The sequence below is a fragment of the Ambystoma mexicanum genome, chromosome 8 (genome assembly GCF_040938575.1).
Source record: "Ambystoma mexicanum isolate Mex_15411 chromosome 8, UKY_AmexF1_1, whole genome shotgun sequence".
In the NCBI taxonomy this organism is placed as follows: Eukaryota; Metazoa; Chordata; class Amphibia; order Caudata; family Ambystomatidae; genus Ambystoma; species Ambystoma mexicanum.
In genome coordinates, this window is record NC_090929.1 from 1,098,448,194 (window position 1) to 1,098,468,954 (window position 20,761).

At 49.1% G+C, this 20,761-nt stretch overlaps 1 protein-coding gene across 1 annotated transcript in view; it reads right to left on the reverse strand.

Moving 5' to 3' along the window:
- ARHGEF19 (Rho guanine nucleotide exchange factor 19) overlaps positions 1 to 20,761 on the reverse strand; it is a 275,868-nt gene that overhangs the window by 141,267 nt on the left and 113,840 nt on the right. Inside the window, exon 2 of the mRNA XM_069611104.1 lies at positions 5,651 to 6,320. Coding sequence (XP_069467205.1) covers positions 5,651 to 6,296 — 646 coding nt within the window. The 5' untranslated portion in view covers positions 6,297 to 6,320. The remainder of the gene's footprint in view (positions 1 to 5,650; positions 6,321 to 20,761) is intronic.

A 20,761-nucleotide genomic window follows, 5' to 3' on the forward strand; every position in this document is an offset into this window, starting at 1 on the left:
AACTGCTGCATGTTTTGTTATTAGCGCCAGGGGACCACTCCCGTGGTGATAGGGCATGGTATAAATATCCTTTAACATTCACATAGGGGGGGTCAGGTGCAGATGTCCCACACTCCAGAACCTCAGCGATGTCTGAAGTCAGACATCCATTGCACGTACAACTTCCCCCAGGGAGGCTCCCAGCAGGCAGCACTGCAGGCTCGCGACACCTGTGTATTGCTGCTTTGCTTTCCAGGATGGTTATACGCGTTTACAAATGCAAGCTTCACACTTTCAGGTGTGCATCAAAAGCAGAGTTGTTGACTACGGTCTGATCATGTATGTAGATTAGTACCTTGATGGAGCAAATGGCACTAGACCGTTTTCGTCTCCGTGAGTTCTTTGAAAACAGAACCAAAACAAGAGGAAAGGAATAAACTATTACTGATCTGCCTGTACAGCACCTCCATTAGCTTCAAGGCAACAGAGGAAATGAGACAGATTTATCACCCCCAACAAACATGTGCAGAAGAAAAAGGAGCACTGTGAAGATCATGTTCTGATCCCAGGGCGTCATCGGAAGTCTCCGATTGAGTGGAGTGTCAGTGGCCCAGTGGAGTGCAGTGTAAGTACCCAATAGAGCACAGCGTCAGTGGCCCAGTGGGGGGCAGCGTAAGTACCCAATAGAGCAGAGCGTCAGTGGCCCAGTAGAGCAGAGCGTCAGTGGCCCAGTGGGGGGCAGCGTAAGTACCCAATACGTAAGTACCCAATAGAGCAGAGCGTCAGTGGCCCAGTGGAGGGCAGCGTAAGTACCCAATAGAGCAGCGCGTCAGTGGCCCAGTGGAGGGCAGCGTAAGTACCCAATAGAGCAGCGCGTCAGTGGCCCAGTGGAGGGCAGCGTAAGTACCCAATAGAGCAGCGCGTGAGTGGCCCAGTGGAGGGCAGCGTAAGTACCCAATAGAGCAGCGCGTGAGTGGCCCAGTGGAGGGCAGCTTAAGTACCCAATAGAGCAGCGCGTGAGTGGCCCAGTGGAGGGCAGCGTAAGTACCCAATAGAGCAGCGCGTCAGTGGCCCAGTGGAGGGCAGCGTAAGTACCCAATAGAGCAGCGCGTCAGTGGCCCAGTGGAGGGCAGCGTAAGTACCCAATAGAGCAGCGCGTGAGTGGCCCAGTGGAGGGCAGCGTAAGTACCCAATAGAGCAGCGCGTGAGTGGCCCAGTGGAGGGCAGCTTAAGTACCCAATAGAGCAGCGCGTGAGTGGCCCAGTGGAGGGCAGCGTAAGTACCCAATAGAGCAGCGCGTCAGTGGCCCAGTGGAGGGCAGCGTAAGTACCCAATAGAGCAGCGCGTCAGTGGCCCAGTGGAGGGCAGCGTAAGTACCCAATAGAGCGGAGCGTCAGTGGCCCAGTGGAGGGCAGCGTAAGTACCCAATAGAGCGGAGCGTCAGTGGCCCAGTGGAGGGCAGCGTAAGTACCCAATAGAGCGGAGCGTCAGTGGCCCAGTGGAGGGCAGCGTAAGTACCCAATAGAGCGGAGCGTCAGTGGCCCAGTGGAGGGCAGCGTAAGTACCCAATAGAGCGGAGCGTCAGTGGCCCAGTGGGGGGCAGCGTAAGTACCCAATAGAGCGGAGCGTCAGTGGCCCAGTGGGGGGCAGCGTAAGTACCCAATAGAGCGGAGCGTCAGTGGCCCAGTGGGGGGCAGCGTAAGTACCCAATAGAGCGGAGCGTCAGTGGCCCAGTGGGGGGCAGCGTAAGTACCCAATAGAGCGGAGCGTCAGTGGCCCAGTGGGGGGCAGCGTAAGTACCCAATAGAGCGGAGCGTCAGTGGCCCAGGGGGGGGCAGCGTAAGTACCCAATAGAGCGGAGCGTCAGTGGCCCAGTGGGGGGCAGCGTAAGTACCCAATAGAGCGGAGCGTCAGTGGCCCAGTGGGGGGCAGCGTAAGTACCCAATAGAGCGGAGAGTCAGTGGCCCAGTGGGGGGCAGCGTAAGTACCCAATAGAGCGGAGCGTCAGTGGCCCAGTGGGGGGCAGCGTAAGTACCCAATAGAGAGGAGCGTCAGTGGCCCAGTGGGGGGCAGCGTAAGTACCCAATAGAGAGGAGCGTCAGTGGCCCAGTGGAGGGCAGCGTAAGCACCCGGTAGAGCAGAGCGTCAGTGGCCCAGTGGAGGGCAGCGTAAGCACCCGGTAGAGCAGAGCGTCAGTGGCCCAGTGGAGGGCAGCGTAAGCACCCGGTAGAGCAGAGCGTCAGTGGCCCAGTGGAGGGCAGCGTAAGCACCCAGTAGAGCAGAGCGTCAGTGGCCCAGTGGAGGGCAGCGTAAGCACCCAGTAGAGCAGAGCGTCAGTGGCCCAGTGGAGGGCAGCGTAAGCACCCAGTAGAGCAGAGCGTCAGTGGCCCAGTGGAGGGCAGCGTAAGCACCCAGTAGAGCAGAGCGTCAGTGGCCCAGTGGAGGGCAGCGTAAGCACCCAGTAGAGCAGAGCGTCAGTGGCCCAGTGGAGGGCAGCGTAAGCACCCAGTAGAGCAGAGCGTCAGTGGCCCAGTGGAGGGCAGCGTAAGCACCCAGTAGAGCAGAGCGTCAGTGGCCCAGTGGAGGGCAGCGTAAGCACCCAGTAGAGCAGAGCGTCAGTGGCCCAGTGGAGGGCAGCGTAAGCACCCAGTAGAGCAGAGCCTCAGTGGCCCAGTGGAGGGCAGCGTAAGCACCCAGTAGAGCAGAGCCTCAGTGGCCCAGTGGAGGGCAGCGTAAGCACCCAGTAGAGCAGAGCCTCAGTGGCCCAGTGGAGGGCAGCGTAAGCACCCAGTAGAGCAGACCTCAGTGGCCCAGTGGAGGGCAGCGTAAGCACCCAGTAGAGCAGAGCCTCAGTGGCCCAGTGGAGGGCAGCGTAAGCACCCAGTAGAGCAGAGCCTCAGTGGCCCAGTGGAGGGCAGCGTAAGCACCCAGTAGAGCAGAGCCTCAGTGGCCCAGTGGAGGGCAGCGTAAGCACCCAGTAGAGCAGAGCCTCAGTGGCCCAGTGGAGGGCAGCGTAAGCACCCAGTAGAGCAGAGCGTCAGTGGCCCAGTGGAGGGCAGCGTAAGTACCCAATAGGGCACAGCGCCAGCGGCCCAGTGGAGGGCAGCGTAAGTACCCAATAGGGCACAGCGCCAGCGGCCCAGTGGAGGGCAGCGTAAGTACCCAATAGGGCACAGCGCCAGCGGCCCAGTGGAGGGCAGCGTAAGTACCCAATAGAGCAGAGCGCCAGCGGCCCAGTGGAGGGCAGCGTAAGTACCCAATAGAGCAGAGCGCCAGCGGCCCAGTGGAGGGCAGCGTAAGTACCCAATAGAGCAGAGCGCCAGCGGCCCAGTGGAGGGCAGCGTAAGTACCCAATAGAGCAGAGCGCCAGCGGCCCAGTGGAGGGCAGCGTAAGTACCCAATAGAGCAGAGCGCCAGCGGCCCAGTGGAGGGCAGCGTAAGTACCCAATAGAGCAGAGCGCCAGCGGCCCAGTGGAGGGCAGCGTAAGTACCCAATAGAGCAGAGCGCCAGCGGCCCAGTGGAGGGCAGCGTAAGTACCCAATAGAGCAGAGCGCCAGCGGCCCAGTGGAGGGCAGCGTAAGTACCCAATAGAGCAGAGCGCCAGCGGCCCAGTGGAGGGCGGCGTAAGTACCCAATAGAGCAGAGCGCCAGCGGCCCAGTGGAGGGCGGCGTGAGTACCCAATAGAGCAGAGCGCCAGCGGCCCAGTGGAGGGCGGCGTGAGTACCCAATAGAGCAGAGCGTCAGCGGCCCAGTGGAGGGCGGCGTGAGTACCCAATAGAGCAGAGCGTCAGCGGCCCAGTGGAGGGCGGCGTGAGTACCCAATAGAGCAGAGCGTCAGCGGCCCAGTGGAGGGCGGCGTAGGTACCCAATAGAGCAGAGCGTCAGCGGCCCAGTGGAGGGCAGCGTAGGTACCCAATAGAGCAGAGCGTCAGCGGCCCAGTGGAGGGCAGCGTAAGTACCCAATAGAGCAGAGCGTCAGCGGCCCAGTGGAGGGCAGCGTAAGTACCCAATAGAGCAGAGCGTCAGTGGCCCAGTGGAGGGCAGCGTAAGTACCCAATAGAGCAGAGCGTCAGTGGCCCAGTGGAGGGCAGCGTAAGTACCCAATAGAGCAGAGCGTCAGTGGCCCAGTGGAGGGCAGCGTAAGTACCCAATAGAGCAGAGCGTCAGTGGCCCAGTGGAGGGCAGCGTAAGTACCCAATAGAGCAGAGCGTCAGTGGCCCAGTGGAGGGCAGCGTAAGTACCCAATAGAGCACAGCGTCAGTGGCTCAGTGGAGGGCAGCGTAAGTACCCAATAGAGCACAGCATCAGTGGACGATTTGGGGACACACAGCTAGTGGCACCGTTTCAGGGATCTGATGGAGCACAGTGTCAGTGGATCAGTGAGGGACAGTGTGAATGTCCCAGTGATGTACAGTGGGGTGGTCAGTCAAAATCTCGAAAAAATAATCTCGAATAACAATAAGGTCGAAAAAAAAATTAATTATATATTTATTTTGGGGTAAGTGATAAAAAAATTGGTTAAAAAAAAAAGGAGGGTTTGGGGGGAACCCCCCCATTTCGAATAAAAAATGTCATAAAAAATTTTCGACCTTTTTTTTCGGCCTTTTTTTTCGAGATTTATTTTTTTCTAGATTTGTAAATTCGGTATTATGACCATAAACCGTACAGTGGCAGTGATATGATAGAGCACACTGCAAGTGGCTATATGCAGTGCAGAATCAGTGACACAATGGAGCACAGGCTAAGTGGACCAATGGAGTGATTTGTGAGTGACATAATGAGGCACACCATCAGTGAACCAATGTGGGTGATCCTTGGCAAATAATGTATTCTCACTCTGCATTGCACAAACAAATTTTGAGTTCCCTGAGCCTGCCATCTTTTATACATAACAATTTCACTGGAGTTCGAGGTAAACCACTCAAACCTGGGCTTATGTTATTTTTGCAGCCGATCATGAGAGATATTACCCTACTTATGCACGCAATGAAACAATAAAATAACATTTGTGTGTTTACACTGGAAAAAGATTATCTGCGATTTTTCAAAGGCGGCTCCTGGGAAAAGACTGATAAACACAGATTCTGGAAATGTTTCAAAACACTGGAAAAAACTCTCATGAGTAAAATTAAAACCAAGACAGGAAACCCTAACTATAAAGTTAAGGATTCCGGCCTCCTGAGCTTTTCTCAGCCTTTTAACCTGAAAGGAAGGCTTAAAAGTTAAACACTTCAAGAATGTGTTCGAAATTCCTCCTTTATCCACATGATCTTGCCATAACCTACCCATTCCAAGTAGGGTATGAGTCCCATTATCTGCTCACGGGCCTCATCACAGTCCCAGACTACTGAGAAGTAACACCGCAGATGTCCGATCAGACTTTCGACATTCCCCAACCCATGGCCATGCAGAGGGTCTCTCACTTGGTCTTAACAGCTTGTGATTGTAACATGAATTAAATAAATAATACATGCTTATGTCACTTCAGTGTACACATATCCAGTGATAGAACGTTATTTTGGAAAACTGTGCCTTTTTGGTGTATGGACCTTGTTTTCTGTGAACACTATTTGGTTATTTGTTAAGCAGCACAATGTGTTGGCCCTTGCTTATATATGTTTTCCTTTTCTTTTTAGCACAGCATTTTGGAGTGATGCAGAGTGACTTACATGCAGACTTATCCCTGTCCGATCCTTGCGAAGCACGCCGCTGCAGCTTGGGACTTGGAAGCCCAGTCAATAATCCATCCAGAGAAGAGTCACTGTGCGATGAAGAGGAGGGCACTGACGGGCCAAAGCAGGTGCCATGGGGCCAGCTGTCGGCCTTTCCCACCACCTGCCTCCCCTGGGGGCTGGGACACCCAGCAGCCTCCCTTGGTGGGTCATGGTCTCCAACCCCACTGCTAAGGTCTCGCCCTTCGCTGTCCTTCATGTTGGAGGCCCTGGAGTCCTGGTTCCTACCCGTAGGCGGCCGGTCTGCATAGTTCTGACAGTTTAGGGCCCAGTGTTCGTGCCTCAGCCGCGGGCTGGCCGGGGAGTCCGTTCTGCTGATGGTGGCACCGGGAAGGGCCTGATTATCGGGAGCGCACTGGTAGACCCTGTAATCGGTCCACACATTGGGCATTTCCCCAAAGGACACACTGTCCTGCTGGTAGACAGCAATGTGATGCCTGGCAGCATATGGCCTTTCATTGAGTCCAGTGTCACCTCTTGTCACAGCCTCTCCGATGACTGGCGTCCGCATGGGCGCGCGTTCCCGGCCGTATGGTAAAGACTTAAGGTGCGGCTGGAAGTCAGGCAGGGGCCGGTATTCCATCACCAGAGAGGCTGGGATTTATCCCTGGAAAGAAGAGAAGGAGAGAATGAGCGTTGGCATTGGTGGTGACAGGCAGCTTAAGACTGTATGGAAGGAGACACTGTAGAGGAACCAGACATGCAGAGAGAGGTGAATCAAAGAAGCTGCAGAGAGACAGAAAAAAGACAGATGCGGAGGGAATAAGGGTGAGATAAGGACTTTTAACAAAAGATAAATGTGCATAGCAAGGACAAATGTCTTTATAAGTGACCAATAGTATGGGAAATAAGATATTTAACAATGTCATAGTATGTTCCAATAAGGTTGCTCTAGTTTGCATAACACAGTCATGAGGCTACCATAGCAAGGATATTTCTTCCAACAGCTGTGGAATGCTGGGATGGAAAACGCTATATTTTCAGGAATGGTTCCATGTGATAATGTCCCCGCATAAATGTCGCCATGCAAGAATGGCGCCGGGTTTTTGTGGCGACATTATCATTAGGAACATGCAGGGAACACCCCCGCAACCCCTGACATTTTTTATTTTTTTTAAAGGGAGCGCGGGACACCCCGGCAACCACCACTCCCATTTACCCAAATATTGTCCCCATGGATAATGTCACCTATGCCGTTTTCCGGCGACTATATGAACGACCACATTATATATGGGGACAATATTACCTGATACCTCAGGAATGACACTTGTTCTAGCCCATGCTCCCCAAACACCAGGTTGAGCTGTGCCCGGGTCACCCATAACCAGCTCAGAAGGTGGGAAGGTGGGAATTTTCACTGAGAACGGGACAAGCACATCGGCATTCAGAGTGGGTCCCACGCATGCCCAGGTTCGCCCGTTGCCATATCTTTGATTATATTCACCCCGATCAGTGCCAGACTCATTACCCCTCTGCAATCATTCTCTTCACACGGTATCCCAGTTTTATTTTCTGCATGGGTGGGTTGCAACGCATGCGGCTCAAAGTAGGGTGATGTTGATTCCCCAAATAGAGCTGCCAGGCCCCAACACCCGGGTAGACAGGGAGGCTCTTCAGCCCAAATGCTTCTCTCCAGAAAGTGAAAGCTGCAGTGTAGGGCCACATGTTTTCTTAAATATGCTGATCTGGGGGGTTTGATTCTGGGGCATCACATACATATCAGGAGTTGGATCCTGCAGGCATGTGCTTTGTAAGGTCATTAGAACTATATGTCAGCACCATGCATTACAGCATGCACCGTCTTTCGCTGGTGCACTTCCGGTGCCTGCACTTGGCAGTCCACTCCAAATAGCCTTCAAGTTTTAATGCCCCACCCACTGATTGACCCTGATTGTTGGTGCTGCTTTCCATCTGAGGGCCCACCTAAAACTGTGCTTCAAGTGGATTCCCAAGCAGAGGTGTCAGTAGGGTTGTGGGGGAGGGAGCTATAGCCCCGGGTCTATTGGTTGCAGCTGCGGATAGAAGCTCAGGGGCTACAACCAAAAGGCTAGCTAGCCATGATTCCTGACATTAGCGTAGCCCCAGATCGTTTCCAGACCTAGCAAAACGCCGGCTCCCAAGTAGCCAAAACTGGGCTACTACTACCTCCTAATACTAAGACGTTTCACTCACCCCGGCAGCATCTTCTTTGCATTCTCTTCATCAGTCCCTCCTGACTGCAGTAATGACACATTGCACCCATTAATATATGCCTAGACATCTCAGTGCAGGTGATTAGAACTGCATCATCTGCCAGCAGTAAAAGAGCACATGCTGGCCCTTCACCCCGAACACATTGAAACACTGGCTGATTCAGGGTCCCCACAGGTCATTCAAAAACACACTAAAGAGGATGGGTACCAGGACGCACCCCTGCCTAATGCCAGTTCCACAATGCTACTAATCCCTCGTTCAGGCTGCAGTCGACTCCGGCCCTGTTACCTCTGTGATTAGCCTCTAACATATTCACATACTCCTCCCCCAGGCCTTCATTCATCACAAACGACCACGACAACATTCTATTAACGAAATCAAAAGCTGCATTTAAGTCAGTGAAGGTGTAGAAGAAAACAGATTTCCTAAGAGTGACATATGTGGCTATAAAGAGATAAATCCTATAGCACTGATTAATTGTGCCGGTGCTCCCAGAAAGCCTGCCTAAACACCCGCCAAGTTAGTTTAGTCTTTTAGTCAGCCTTATATCTGATCCAGGAGTAGTTTGCCATAAGTGTTTGCTGAGCTATTGAGTAGTGCAATCAGATGATAGTGCATCTTATCTCCGGGCCACCACTTTGTGAGGTTTGGGTGTGTTTGACCATTTTTTTTTTTATCATGGCAAACTGACCGCAATGTATTTGTTTTGGGCCCAATTTAAACGCACATGCATTTTTTTGTTCGTTTTTTTGTCCCCCACCTCTAATTTTAAGGAAGCGGGGGACCCCCCTGAAACCCCAAATTTCAAAATATCAAACATGCGGAGTGGTGGACAACCCTGCAACACCCGCTCTCCGGGGTTGGTATTTTGCAATATATGCGACCAAATTGCCCCGAATGCCAAATCACCCATGTAAAATTCGATCAAATTGGTCATTAGGTCAATTGTTTTAGGTCAAATAGGCTAATACCCTGTGTGAGACTAGGGATCATTTCTGAGGGTTTCTTCGAGGGCAGAACCCCATTTATGCCACTCACTAAAACTGGCGCTCATAATTCCTCTCTGTACTTAAAGAGGTCAATCGTGGTTTGATATGCAGTCTTTTTCCCCTTCTGGGCACTAATTGCAGTGTCCACTTCACTTAGTGTAAACGGAGCAACACAGTTGCTCAGATGACTTTCACCCTGGACTTGATTACAATCTTTGACCTTTGCTCTACATAAAAAAGAAAAATGGTGGAGCCAGGTAGACATAGTTATAGAGCACTTCAGCCATTTTTCCAAATCTTTTACCCCAACCCACTAACTGGCAGAAGGATTGTTTATCCTTATTCCTAATTGTATTCATCATTCAATTCCATGCTGCCAGCTGACCATCATAGGAAAGATTGGTTAATAATCAATTCTGGCCTGCCTGCCCTGAGCTAGAACGTCCACTTGTGTATGCCCTCCAAGCCATACTATTCTAGCCAAACTCCTTTCTTCTACTGCCAATGTACAGGGAGCTTCCGGAAAACAAAGTCAATGAGGGACTGGGGAAAATGGAATACTTAAACTCATGGTACAATATGTCTGATTGAAGCGCAAGTGTTCAAAGCATTTTTTAGCTGGAATTAAAAAATGTTGCTTCCAGACAAAACCCCGCCTACAACGTGGGATTTGTATGCCATTCTGACTAGATTCATGCTGCCGCCATTTTAACTAATGTGTAAAGCAATATTACGGATATTGCATTAAAATAGCTATTTGTGATTTCTATTTTTTCTGTATACGGAGGTAGTGAAATGCAGGCTTTATCTATTCAAGAACCTTCTAATGCATAAGGAAAACATGATGTTTAAAACACACCCACATGTCCTGCTAAAGTTCATCTCCCCCTTTTATGTAAATCAAGGCATTAAATGACCTACTTTTTCCCAGCAGCACCACTCAAGGGAATTTGCCAAACATACACTTTGAACACACGTTTTTCTTTCTAAAGTTTACATTCATGAAGATCCACTAGCTTGTTGCAATGGAGTTTTCTAGAATGCTGCTAACATTGTAACATGCCTATTGAGTAATGGGGGGGGGGGTGATACCTATGTTCAAAGAAGGGCAAGCAGAGAGAGAGAATTAAGTAGGTTGGGATATTTTGAATGAATTTACCTTTTAGCCAATGACAGTCTTATCATAGTCCCTTAGACATTCTTCAATCCATGGTGCATGTGTGCCCGGGGTAAACAGAATGCGTACATGGTGCACATGGTGAGGTGTGTATTTATTTCTAGAACTGAGAATTGGAAACTGAAGTGACTAGTGCATTGATCATTTGTCATCGTTGGCATTTTAATTTCATGGAGGCATAACTTGTTTTTATCTTTAAACTGATTCAATTACTTCTGTTTTGTCAATAAATCAACCTTCCCTGCAGCCCTGTGTGTCCCTTGACCCAGAAGGGGAGGGAAACTCTAGGCAATCAATTCTGCTAAATTGGTTTCATAAAAAGAACTTGATCAAATAAAGGAAAATTGTGCGTGCCTTGTTTTTGGGGCGGGTGACATGGTCCCCTGAATTAAATGTTGCCTGATTAAAACATCCTACACTCTATAATATAACATTTTAATATACAATCTACATTGTAAATTGATATGGGGAGCCACTAACTTGAAGGTCTGAAACTTTAACCTAGAAGCATTTTACACATCGGAAATAATGTCTATATTAGGCAGTGTATACTTATTTTAACATATGTATTGTCATACTGTTTATGTATAAATAAGATGTTTATTCCAATAAAGTATTAGATATATACATATAAGATGACACCAACACATGGAGGGGCATAAACTATGTAATTGTGAGAAATTATTCTTATGAATTTTGCAATGAGGTAGGTAGAAATGAGATAGTTAAGGCAGTGACCTGAAGGAGAATAATTGTGTAGTCTCTCTGTAGTGCACCCGGGAACAAGCCTTTCAGCAGTCTGATCATGTTTAGGTCTGATCCCGAGGCCTCTCGAATTGTAGTGTTGAACAGTTGATACTTTTTCCCTGACTACATCTTTCTTTTTTGTTTAATGCTATCACAAAGTTTATGAAGTGTTTTTCCCTGAGACGCTGCTATTCGTTCTTTGAAAGATATATTTTCCCCCTGGTTTTGGAGTTGAAACTTTGACCAGAGGTGGACTGGGATCCAGAAGAGGCCCAGGATGCAGAGGCCTACCAGGAAATCTCCAGAGTTCCCAATAGGTCAGTCCACCCCTGACTTTGACCATCATTTGAAAAGGAAAATCAGCATCCCTTCCCAAAAGCCGAGACTTCTGTTTCAAAATAAAATTTCACAGCCCATTTCTGGCCCATTTTCTCTGTGGCGCTTGTGCTTAGAAACCACAAAGGTTCATCGCACCTTTAGACCTCCGATGCCAACTTAGCATTCTTTTGTGTTCGAGCTGAGATGAAGGAGGGGTGTTGAGGTGGGTTTTGCTGTTGTGTTTGTTTGGGAACTTACTCAAACGATTCAACTTCCTTGATATTCGCATCAGCCTGACCTGAAAGCAGCCAGACCTGAAAGCAGCTGCCTTGGCTGAGGTCTCACGGGTGACATCTTGAACAGACTCTAGAACCCAGCACTTTTGGTCAGTACTCACCATGTCCAACCCTTTCACTATGGAAACATTTGGAAATACCACACAATAGAGGGCCAGGGTGCAGAGGCCTACCGCGAAATCTCCGGAGTTCCCTATAGGCCAGTCCACCCCTGACTCTGGGAATGCCCCGCCACTTGCGTGCCGGGGCAGGGGGTTTGTGTGGGTGGGGTTGATGTGCAGCGTCCCAACCAAAGGCAAGGAGCACACTATCTCTTCAGGGAGCCCAAAAATGTGAATGTAACGTTAGAACTGATTAAATAAATCATTAAAAATAGTGATCGTTCAATCAGTGAATTTCTTCACATCATTTATCTATGCTTTTCAATCGGTGCTGAACTTCAGTGCACCAAGAACTCAGGTGCAGAAATCCATTCAAAGTTTATATTTTTGTTTCTTTTCTTAATATTTATGCTACATGAGTGTGCTGTGTTGGATTGAAGACACAGAATTCAGTGCACGTTGATGTCCACAAACGTTTACTGTAACAAGAAGCATTTTACAAACATGACCACTAGAGGGCAAGCTATGCAAACCATGTGAAAACCTGTAGCAAATTCCCGCAGAAAATTCCACTTTTCTTTCACACCTTGCCGCACAGACTCTGTCCTTTGACAGACCCTGTCTTCTAATACTCGCTGTTTTCTCATTTCCTCTTCTCTCGCAGTGGGCTTCATTAGAGTGGGGCAATTACTGCCAAGCTCGTTTACTGTTACCGCTACTCTGTGCCTCGAATTTCCTGCAGGATTACGAGTGGGGGGCAATGCGGGCTAATCCCCATTTTAGGTGTTGAGAAGACGCCATGGGGCTTTCATCAGATTTACCCCGATTGGCAATGCCGCTGCAGTAAATCCGGCAGTTTCTGAAAGTAAATCCTCCACTTGACCGCCATTTTCGAGATGTGGCGGTGTGGGGAAAGTGGCGGTTTATGGCCATTTCATGTGCCTTTGTTCTTCCCGCACCGCCAAACTCGTAATGAGGACCATTGTCTCCCCTCTCCTCTGCCCTCCTATGTTATCAGTGGGTTGACAAGTGAGGCCCTCTCTCACCTCTGCCCCTCTCATGTCAATGGTCTTCGTCAGGGCTTTAAGTGGGGTAAGAAATCGAGGCGGGGCCTCATTTGGGGGCGTGGCTTGTGGGAGGGGCGTGGCCTAAAAAGTACGCAAATCGTAGGGTATACACACAAATATATATAAATGTTATATATTTGTGTGCGTACCTTACTATGGTGTGTGTACTATGCAAGCCATCTTTTCTAAACATAGAGATATGTAACATATTTCTACGTTTATAAAAGATGACTTGCATAGTACACAAACCATGGTAAGGTACGCACACAGATATATAACATGTATATATATTTGTGTGCATACCCTACGGTTTGCCTAGTTTTCAGGCCATCTTTTTTTTTAAAGATTTCGGGTTTATAAAAGATGGCTTTGAAAGTACACAATTCAAGCCATCTTTTATAAAGCTTTGACTACGGACAAAATTGTCCGCCGACAAAGCTTTATAAAAGATGGTTTGAAATGTGTACTTTCAAAGCCATCTTTTATAAACGTCGAGGAATCCCCAGGTTCGCCGAGGGTTAAAGACGCCTCGGCGACCTGGGTCACCAAAGGCAGTTACTATGACTGACAGAAGTGGCAGCCAGGCACAGCGTCGCTGTGGCTGGCTGCCACTTCTGTTGGCTCACCTGACTTCATGGCAGGCGCATCTCCCGTCGCGGCTGCGGCTGCGACGGGATAATGCATTCTGCCAATGTTGCGGTTGGACGGGGGCCCCGGCAGGGCCCCGGCTCAGTCCCACTTTTTGGAGACTGCCGGGGCCTGGCCCCGGCAGGCCCCGGCTCACTTTAAGCACTGGTCTTCGTACACACTGAGTCCTCTCTAACTCTGCGGGGAGAGTTGCACAAGGCCAGGGGTGTTAGGTCTGGAAAAGATCTGTGTCTACACTAATGTCGGGACTGTCGGGACTCGGGGCTAGCTATCCTTTTGGTTGTAGCCGCTGAGCTTTAATCCGGGGCTGCAACGAAATGACCGGGGGCAATAGCGCCCTTAGCACCCCTAGCAACGCCTCCGCACAAGGCACAAGTTCACCACTTGGACATTTTGGCCCTGAGAATTCAGAGGGTTGGAAACTTAGCAGGAAGTGAAGAGTTAATGGCGAGACAGCCAAGAATAATCGCACAGAGAAAAAGGAGATGATTGTGCTTGGCATCTTGGCGCGAAAACTGAAGGCAGCTGGAAACGCATCAGGAATTGAAAAGAAAGATTTAATAAGCCGAGAGACAAGTTTAACCGCGCAGGGAAAAGGCAGGCGATCTTGGAGAGAATGCGGAGTTGAGGAAAGAGGATTTCACCTGACTGCGGTTACAAAAGGCATAGCGTTTTACTTGGCAAGGTCGGTGAACTGAAATGTGGCGACACTCCGTGGGTGTGATGTGGAAACCTGCTGCAAGAAAGTGCAGGAACTAGCACGTTGCCCCTGAAGATAACTCAGGCGCAACGTGCTCGCCTTCGAAGCAAGATGGCACGAAGCACCACAGGTTCGATCCCCGGGTCTGCGCTTAGAAACCTCTGGGCATTAAGCACCTTATAAATAACCTATCATATCATGACAGTAGGCAGGACTTATGAGGAGAGGCTTCCGTTTGATATGTACCCTCTCATGGGGTCAGTGGACCACATGAAGGTTAGGAGAGAAGTGCACTCAACGCCCTGTGGTTGTCACCAATGGAGCTGTCACATTTAGGATCCATGGCAAATGACTTATCTAGATTAGCACTCAGCGGCGGGGGACCAGCCAATCAGCTCGCTCTGATGGGGCGCTGTATCTGGCGATGAAGGCCTGTGTGCTCACAACTCTCTGTAGCAATGTCCCTTCATGGCCCACCTCCCATCTACTTCTGCTCACAACCCTCACCAGCGCATGCAGTTACCCAGACCCACCTCACAACTCTGACTCCACCAGACCCCCTCTGACTGTGGGCCTCAGTACGAGGCTGGCGGTAGCCATGCCTGTAATACAGGCACGGCTGCCGCCGGTATTTCATCTTTTCCGGCACCCAGAAATGGGCAATTACCGGGTCATTACGGCCTTGCCGGACCCGGTATTTGCCCATTCCTGAGCGCCAGGAAAAATTCTTATGAACAGTGCCGGTGCATCCGACATGCTGTGCTCGCGGATGCCGCTCTGCCCGCCAGGTCAGACCTGGCGGGCAGAAAGGCACCCGTGAGCACAACTCGTAATTTGCTGGTCCGGGAACTATGGTACCGGCAAGCTTACCGGTACTGTAGTTCCCGGACTGGCAAACTTGTAATGAGGCCCTCTGTCTTTGCGCCCCTTGCACATTTCCATGGTGGCCATCTTCTGTTTGCCATACTTCCTTAAATGAGCGAGCACAAGACGGCATGCCACATCATCAAAGGGAACTGTTTTAAAAAATATATACATGTGCTATTAGCAACCGAGCATGATGCGGGGGGCCATGTGCTTTAATGGTCACCAGGGACTTAAACATCCTGCAATGGCGCCAAGACCTTGGTGAAAGCATCAAGCTATGCTAGTGGGTCGTTAACAATTGGATAAGCGCCTCCCACTGCCCCTTGGGAGCCAGTAACACTCTAGTGTGGGTGCCCGTGGTAGAGGACTTGCCATAATCACGGTGGGAAACTCTGCAACACCAACAGCGCATGAAGCTTCGCTGGGATGAAGGCAGGAATGGGATCCTAATCTTCATTTAGCACAAGCAGGAACCCGCAATTTCCTTCATCCGTGGTAGATCATGTGTCTATAGCAAGGCGTACACTACATTGGCTTCCGGTAGAATCTAGAATTATGTTCTGCGTTTTAAGTCATTACACAAAAGTGTGGACAGGGTAATATGCCCAGGTTTGTGCAATCTCTTCTTGCAAACAAAAGACATGGAAGAACACTCAGGTCCAATGCCCAGGATTTTCTGATGATCCCGAGGTGTAGAACTGAGAAAGCCTCGAAGGGAGCATTTTATGCTATTGTTCCTAAGGCTTGGAATGACTTGCCGTTGGATTTAAGAAACGTTGAGTCCATGGACGTCTTCAAAAAGAAGCTGAAGCCTTTGCTGTTTACATAGGTCTTGGTTTCTCTGGCTCTCTGATTCTCCCTCTTCCCTAATATGATGGATAGTTCCTCACCACTTTTTCATGTTCTCTGTTGTAAGTCTGTCTGCGCCCTAAAGCCTAAGGGTCCATGCAAGCGCATTATATGTGTTTAAGGTAAAGTAAAGTAGCCGAAAAAGGCTGCAAGTGCAGCTTAAAGACAAGGTTATGCTTGAGAGATATTGGTGAGTGCAGGTTGTCTATCGTGAAAGACCATTAAGAGGTAAAAAAACATTAAGCACCCGGAGCCACAGGAATGAATTTAATGTGCAAGAGGCTGAACGAGGGGGCGGAAATGTTGGGGTGAGTCCTTTGAGCCCTGTTGCTCCCAAAAGAATAGGGGGATACGATCAGACAAAAATGGTGACATCAAACCAGACTCTCCTTTTGCTCAATTTGTTCTCTCACGCACTCCATCCTCGAAACATTGGTCCTCCGGCACCCTCTGTCCTCCCATGGCCCCAGTCTGCTCCGATCATGCGTCTTCTTAGGACCTCTGTGAGTGAAGAGAACAGACTGTCCTCTAATGCCTGTGGTTCTCTCTCTCCCTCTGTCCTCTCACATCTTATGTCCTCCATGTTCCGCCTACAGAGGGACCCGGCCAATAATTACGCAGAGCAACTGAAGGAAATCGTCAAAGTACTAGCCGATGGAATAAAGTAACATTTGATACACCTCAATTGAAGACTTGCCACCTTCTGCAGCCTCCCCAAAATGCATAAAGGAGGATCCCCAGAAATCCCATTATCTCTGGCTTCCGAAACTGATGAAAAACATTTCTATCTGGATGGATTATGCCTTAAAACCAGAGGCGAGAACAAGATTATCTAACAAGTTGGGCTTGAAGATAAGGTAGTTGGGTTCACCTCAGTGACATCAACACCTGTAAAGGCCCACACAACGCTGATGAGTGGGCATCTTGATAAACAGAGTACAGGCCCCCTGGACTCTCTCAGATGGAACTACTTTGGCAGCTGTGGATATGGGGCATTCGGCGTAAGGGTGAAGAGACAGCTTTCAGCCAATTCTCGGAATAGCAAAATGCATCCACAAATCCAGAAACCAAACGCCCCCAGTTCATGCTTAATCACAGTTTGGCAATGGCATCCCTTCAGGAAATGGCAATGGCTACTGGCACTAGAGTGGCACCGTAAAACACTGACCTTTCTACAGTGCAACTGGAAGACAACCTCACCACCTGCCGCATAAAATGACTCTTTTACCACCGCTGCCTTGATGAGCATCTTCTGATCTGGTGTGCAAGTGAAAAGGGCAATTTACAGCTTCCCAACAACTTTATTGAGTAAATCTAACAACTCACACCCGCCTCAAAAAGGAAGCCAACTTTTACTCGCCACCGTCAGCACAAAGGACACAAACACAGAAGACAACACATCCACAGATTGCATCAGTTACCTGAGATCGTCCACCCTAAACACAGGCAGTAAGCGCCAACCAGTTATGATTGGGACAAGCAGACTAATGCCCTTAGGTGGGAATCCTTGGACACAAATACAAGACTATGAATAACCAGACCCACAGAGCAAGATTAGTGGCTCAAAGCAAAGTCATGGAATACAAACAGAAAAAAAAACAACAATGGCCCTGTTCACCTACCATATCTATGTCCAACTCCTGCACAAAATCACTAGAAACCTACAACCCATTCTCAAAGGAGGTGAAAGGCATCGGCCCTCATAACAAATTTGGCGGTATTCCAGCAGTAAATCTTCTGGAATTCCGCCAAACGGATTTAGAGTTACTGCCACTAGGTCTGGCGGATTTACTGCCAGAATACAAGTGGTAGTAGGTGGTGTTAGTTCCCATTTTTTGGCATCCATAGGGATTTCAGCGGTTCAACCGCTGGTGGTAATTTCGTAGATATAGCTGCTTTTTGGGAGGTAAAGTGGCAGATTTGGCACCAGCTTTTTGCTGAAGCAAAATCCTCCACTTCATCAACAAATCTGTGGTACAGCGGTGCGGTAATATGGCGGCAATGGAATTACCACCCTGTTACTGCCAGTTTTTTTTTATCCGCACCTTCGTACTGGTAATGAGGCCCAGAGACAAGTATTAAAAACGGTGTCGATACACAGCAAACAACCTAGAGATCACAATGCAGGGTTCTTTCATCCATCCATATGGTGAATCAGATTGCCGATACTAAATGTTCACCTGCCATTTTCAGGTAACGAATGAACTACCACTGCTACAGCATCACCCACAGCAATAAGAACATCCCCATTGGGGAACACATTTCCGACCCAGCACATGACATTAAGGACATGAGTGCGACAATCCTGAGCGGATACTTGAAAACACAGTGACGGCAAAACATTTGAATTCAAGGTGATTCAAGCATGAAGGGCTGTACAAATGGGGTTAAATAGGGGCAAGGGGCCTATGCCCCAATGCGCAATAGGAACTCGTATTTTCGGGCCCTCGCCCGCCCAACTTCAGACATTTGTCGGTTGAATAGAAAAACTAGAACGCCGGTGCCCCTCACTTCCTCCAAGCTGAATACATGGCCGGTACTTCAAGCTTATCCCAGGCATAGGTCCTCATCATGAGATTGCCGGCCTACCGGCAGCCTACCTCGGCTTACCGTTTCCGCCACCCGATATCCCGGTAATACCGGGATATTACAGGCAGTGTTGGAACGGTAAGTTCCCATGGGAATGGGAACACTGACGCCAGCACCGTTAGCAAGGGTTCATCAGTGTATTATCTGCTGGTAGGGGCCTGAACTACCGGCAGACTCGGAGTAAGACGGCCGGGAACAGGTTCACTCATACCGAGGGCCTCCTCTTCTAAGAACAGCTGGACTGCTCTTATGCAAGAGGCTACACCATGGAGGACAATCCGCACATCACAATCACCCTTTTGTGGGTTACTCCTCAGAAGGGCCACGGAATGTAGCACGCAGACCTTTGAATGCAAGCTCGTTCCTGCCTTTCCTACACCTGCATCTTCCTGGCACGCGCTGTAAATGCGATTCAGTGAATTGATCAAACAGAAAGTGGACAAGCAGAGATCCTGCTTTCATTAAAGTTGAACATGCACACATGTTTTCTCCCTTCCTGTGTTTGCCTCACAGCCATTTACTTGTCATGCACTTTAATATGTGATCTGACTGCCCAGGGTGAATGTTCTGTTTCAGTTGGACTATTACTGCCTGAGGGAGAGACCTAAGTAGTCTCATAAGCTCGAAGCAAGATCTGTTGGTGTTTCTCTTAAACAACAAGCTGCCATTTTTATCCAGCTGTATCGTCTCAAATCCATAGTCCTCCCACCCCCCCTGCCCTTTACCTAAACAGGTGCAGACGGTTTGGCATTCAGTCGGGGATTTCCTGCCGGTCTTCAGTTCACTTGCAGGTGTTTCTCCTGCAAACGTTACATTCCCCGAGGATCTGATCGGAGCAGCTCACGCGGGCCCAGATGCCGAAACTCAGGCTTTGGCCCCCAAGGCAAATCAATTATATATTCCGCCACCTCAGCAAGGTGCAGAAAGCTGCTGACGCTACCGCAGGGGTCCGCAGGGGCGAGGTGAGATTTACTAGCCACACCCCCCCCTCCCTTGCACACCTCCTTTCAGAGGAGCAGGTGGCTGAAGTGCCCACCTAGCAGGGCCCTGGAAGCTCCAGTGGCCCATGAGGTGACCATCAAAGCGGATACCTCCGCCTTTGACTTCACAAAGAGGAAATGGCGCACAGGAGCATGCGTGCTGTGGTCCGCGTGCATACACACGAATGAGTTGGCTGTCTTGCAACAGGCACAGCTGGCCTCACTCAGCCTGGGTGGGGGAGGAATCGGCGCCTAGATGCCCATGGGCTTTGCGTGGTACTATGAATGCAATAAATAAATAAATAAATACATCTCTGGTGGAGATTTCAATGGACCAGTTACAAATGGTTCTGATTGAATGCATGTGTGCCATTTAATGGGTTATTGGACGTTGGACTATATATATTATCATGCGAAATGCTTATGTCAGACACTGTTCGATGACTTATGCCAGCTGCAGCATGTTCATGGGTCATGATCTCTTAGAGCACATTTAGATTTATTGTAGTTTAACTAAGATGCAATTGTTTGGTACGAACTGAATTATTATGCAAGATCTTTGACTCAGATTACATTGGATTTAATAATGTGTATTAATGGAATGAAAGAGTATCCAGAGGTTACTCTAATTAATCTGTATATATTGTGCTCTCTCTTTTTTCTCTTTAGTTGTTATGTGTAGATTGTTTGTCTTGAATTGAATGGTGAATACAAATCCTCATCTCAACTCTTTCTCCTCTACATACTTTACGTTATCCTAATTTATCCCAATTTATTTTACTATTTTTTACTTTCATGTAATTATTATTATGGATTGTTGTGATTGTAACCTTTTGAATAGAATATGGATACGATCTAATTGGCCAGATCTTTTGTTTTGATAAAGGCCCTTGAGAGGCCGAAACACGTGTTAACAATCAATGGGCTTAACAAATTAACTTAATTTGTGTTCCGCTTGAACCACTTTTCAAAGATAAACCATTTTAAAACCAATTGGATCTTGTGTGGCGCAGTCAATGTGTGGATCTTTCTATTATTGTGTCTATATATATATGTCATGTGGTCAAAAACAAGCGGAAATCTACTGGCAAAATACATAAACTGAAACCGACAAATACCACAGGCACAAATACCCGGCACAGCTGAAATGAAGTGCTATTTTCTCAGTAGCACTTCAGTGGATGTCTAAAACCCATATGTTATCAACTGGGTCCAGTAGGCAACATTTGTACCTAAATGTACCCTCCTACAGAGGCCCACCTACACAGATTCCTGCGGTGAAGAGGAGAAACTACTCCCATGGTGGTACTCATACACGGAGTGCCCACTGGGGGTTCACTTTTGTTATGGTCCTCACATATACCTCAGACCCTCTCCCAGCAGCTTGCTCATAGCAGAAACTTGGACTGCGCAGAAGTTCCTCTCCCACCCTGCCTGGCTCTGTCCAAACATGAGGCCATTTTCTTGCCCAACATTACTGCAACTGGCATGCACAGTCATGTGCCTGCCGGCCACACATACTACAAC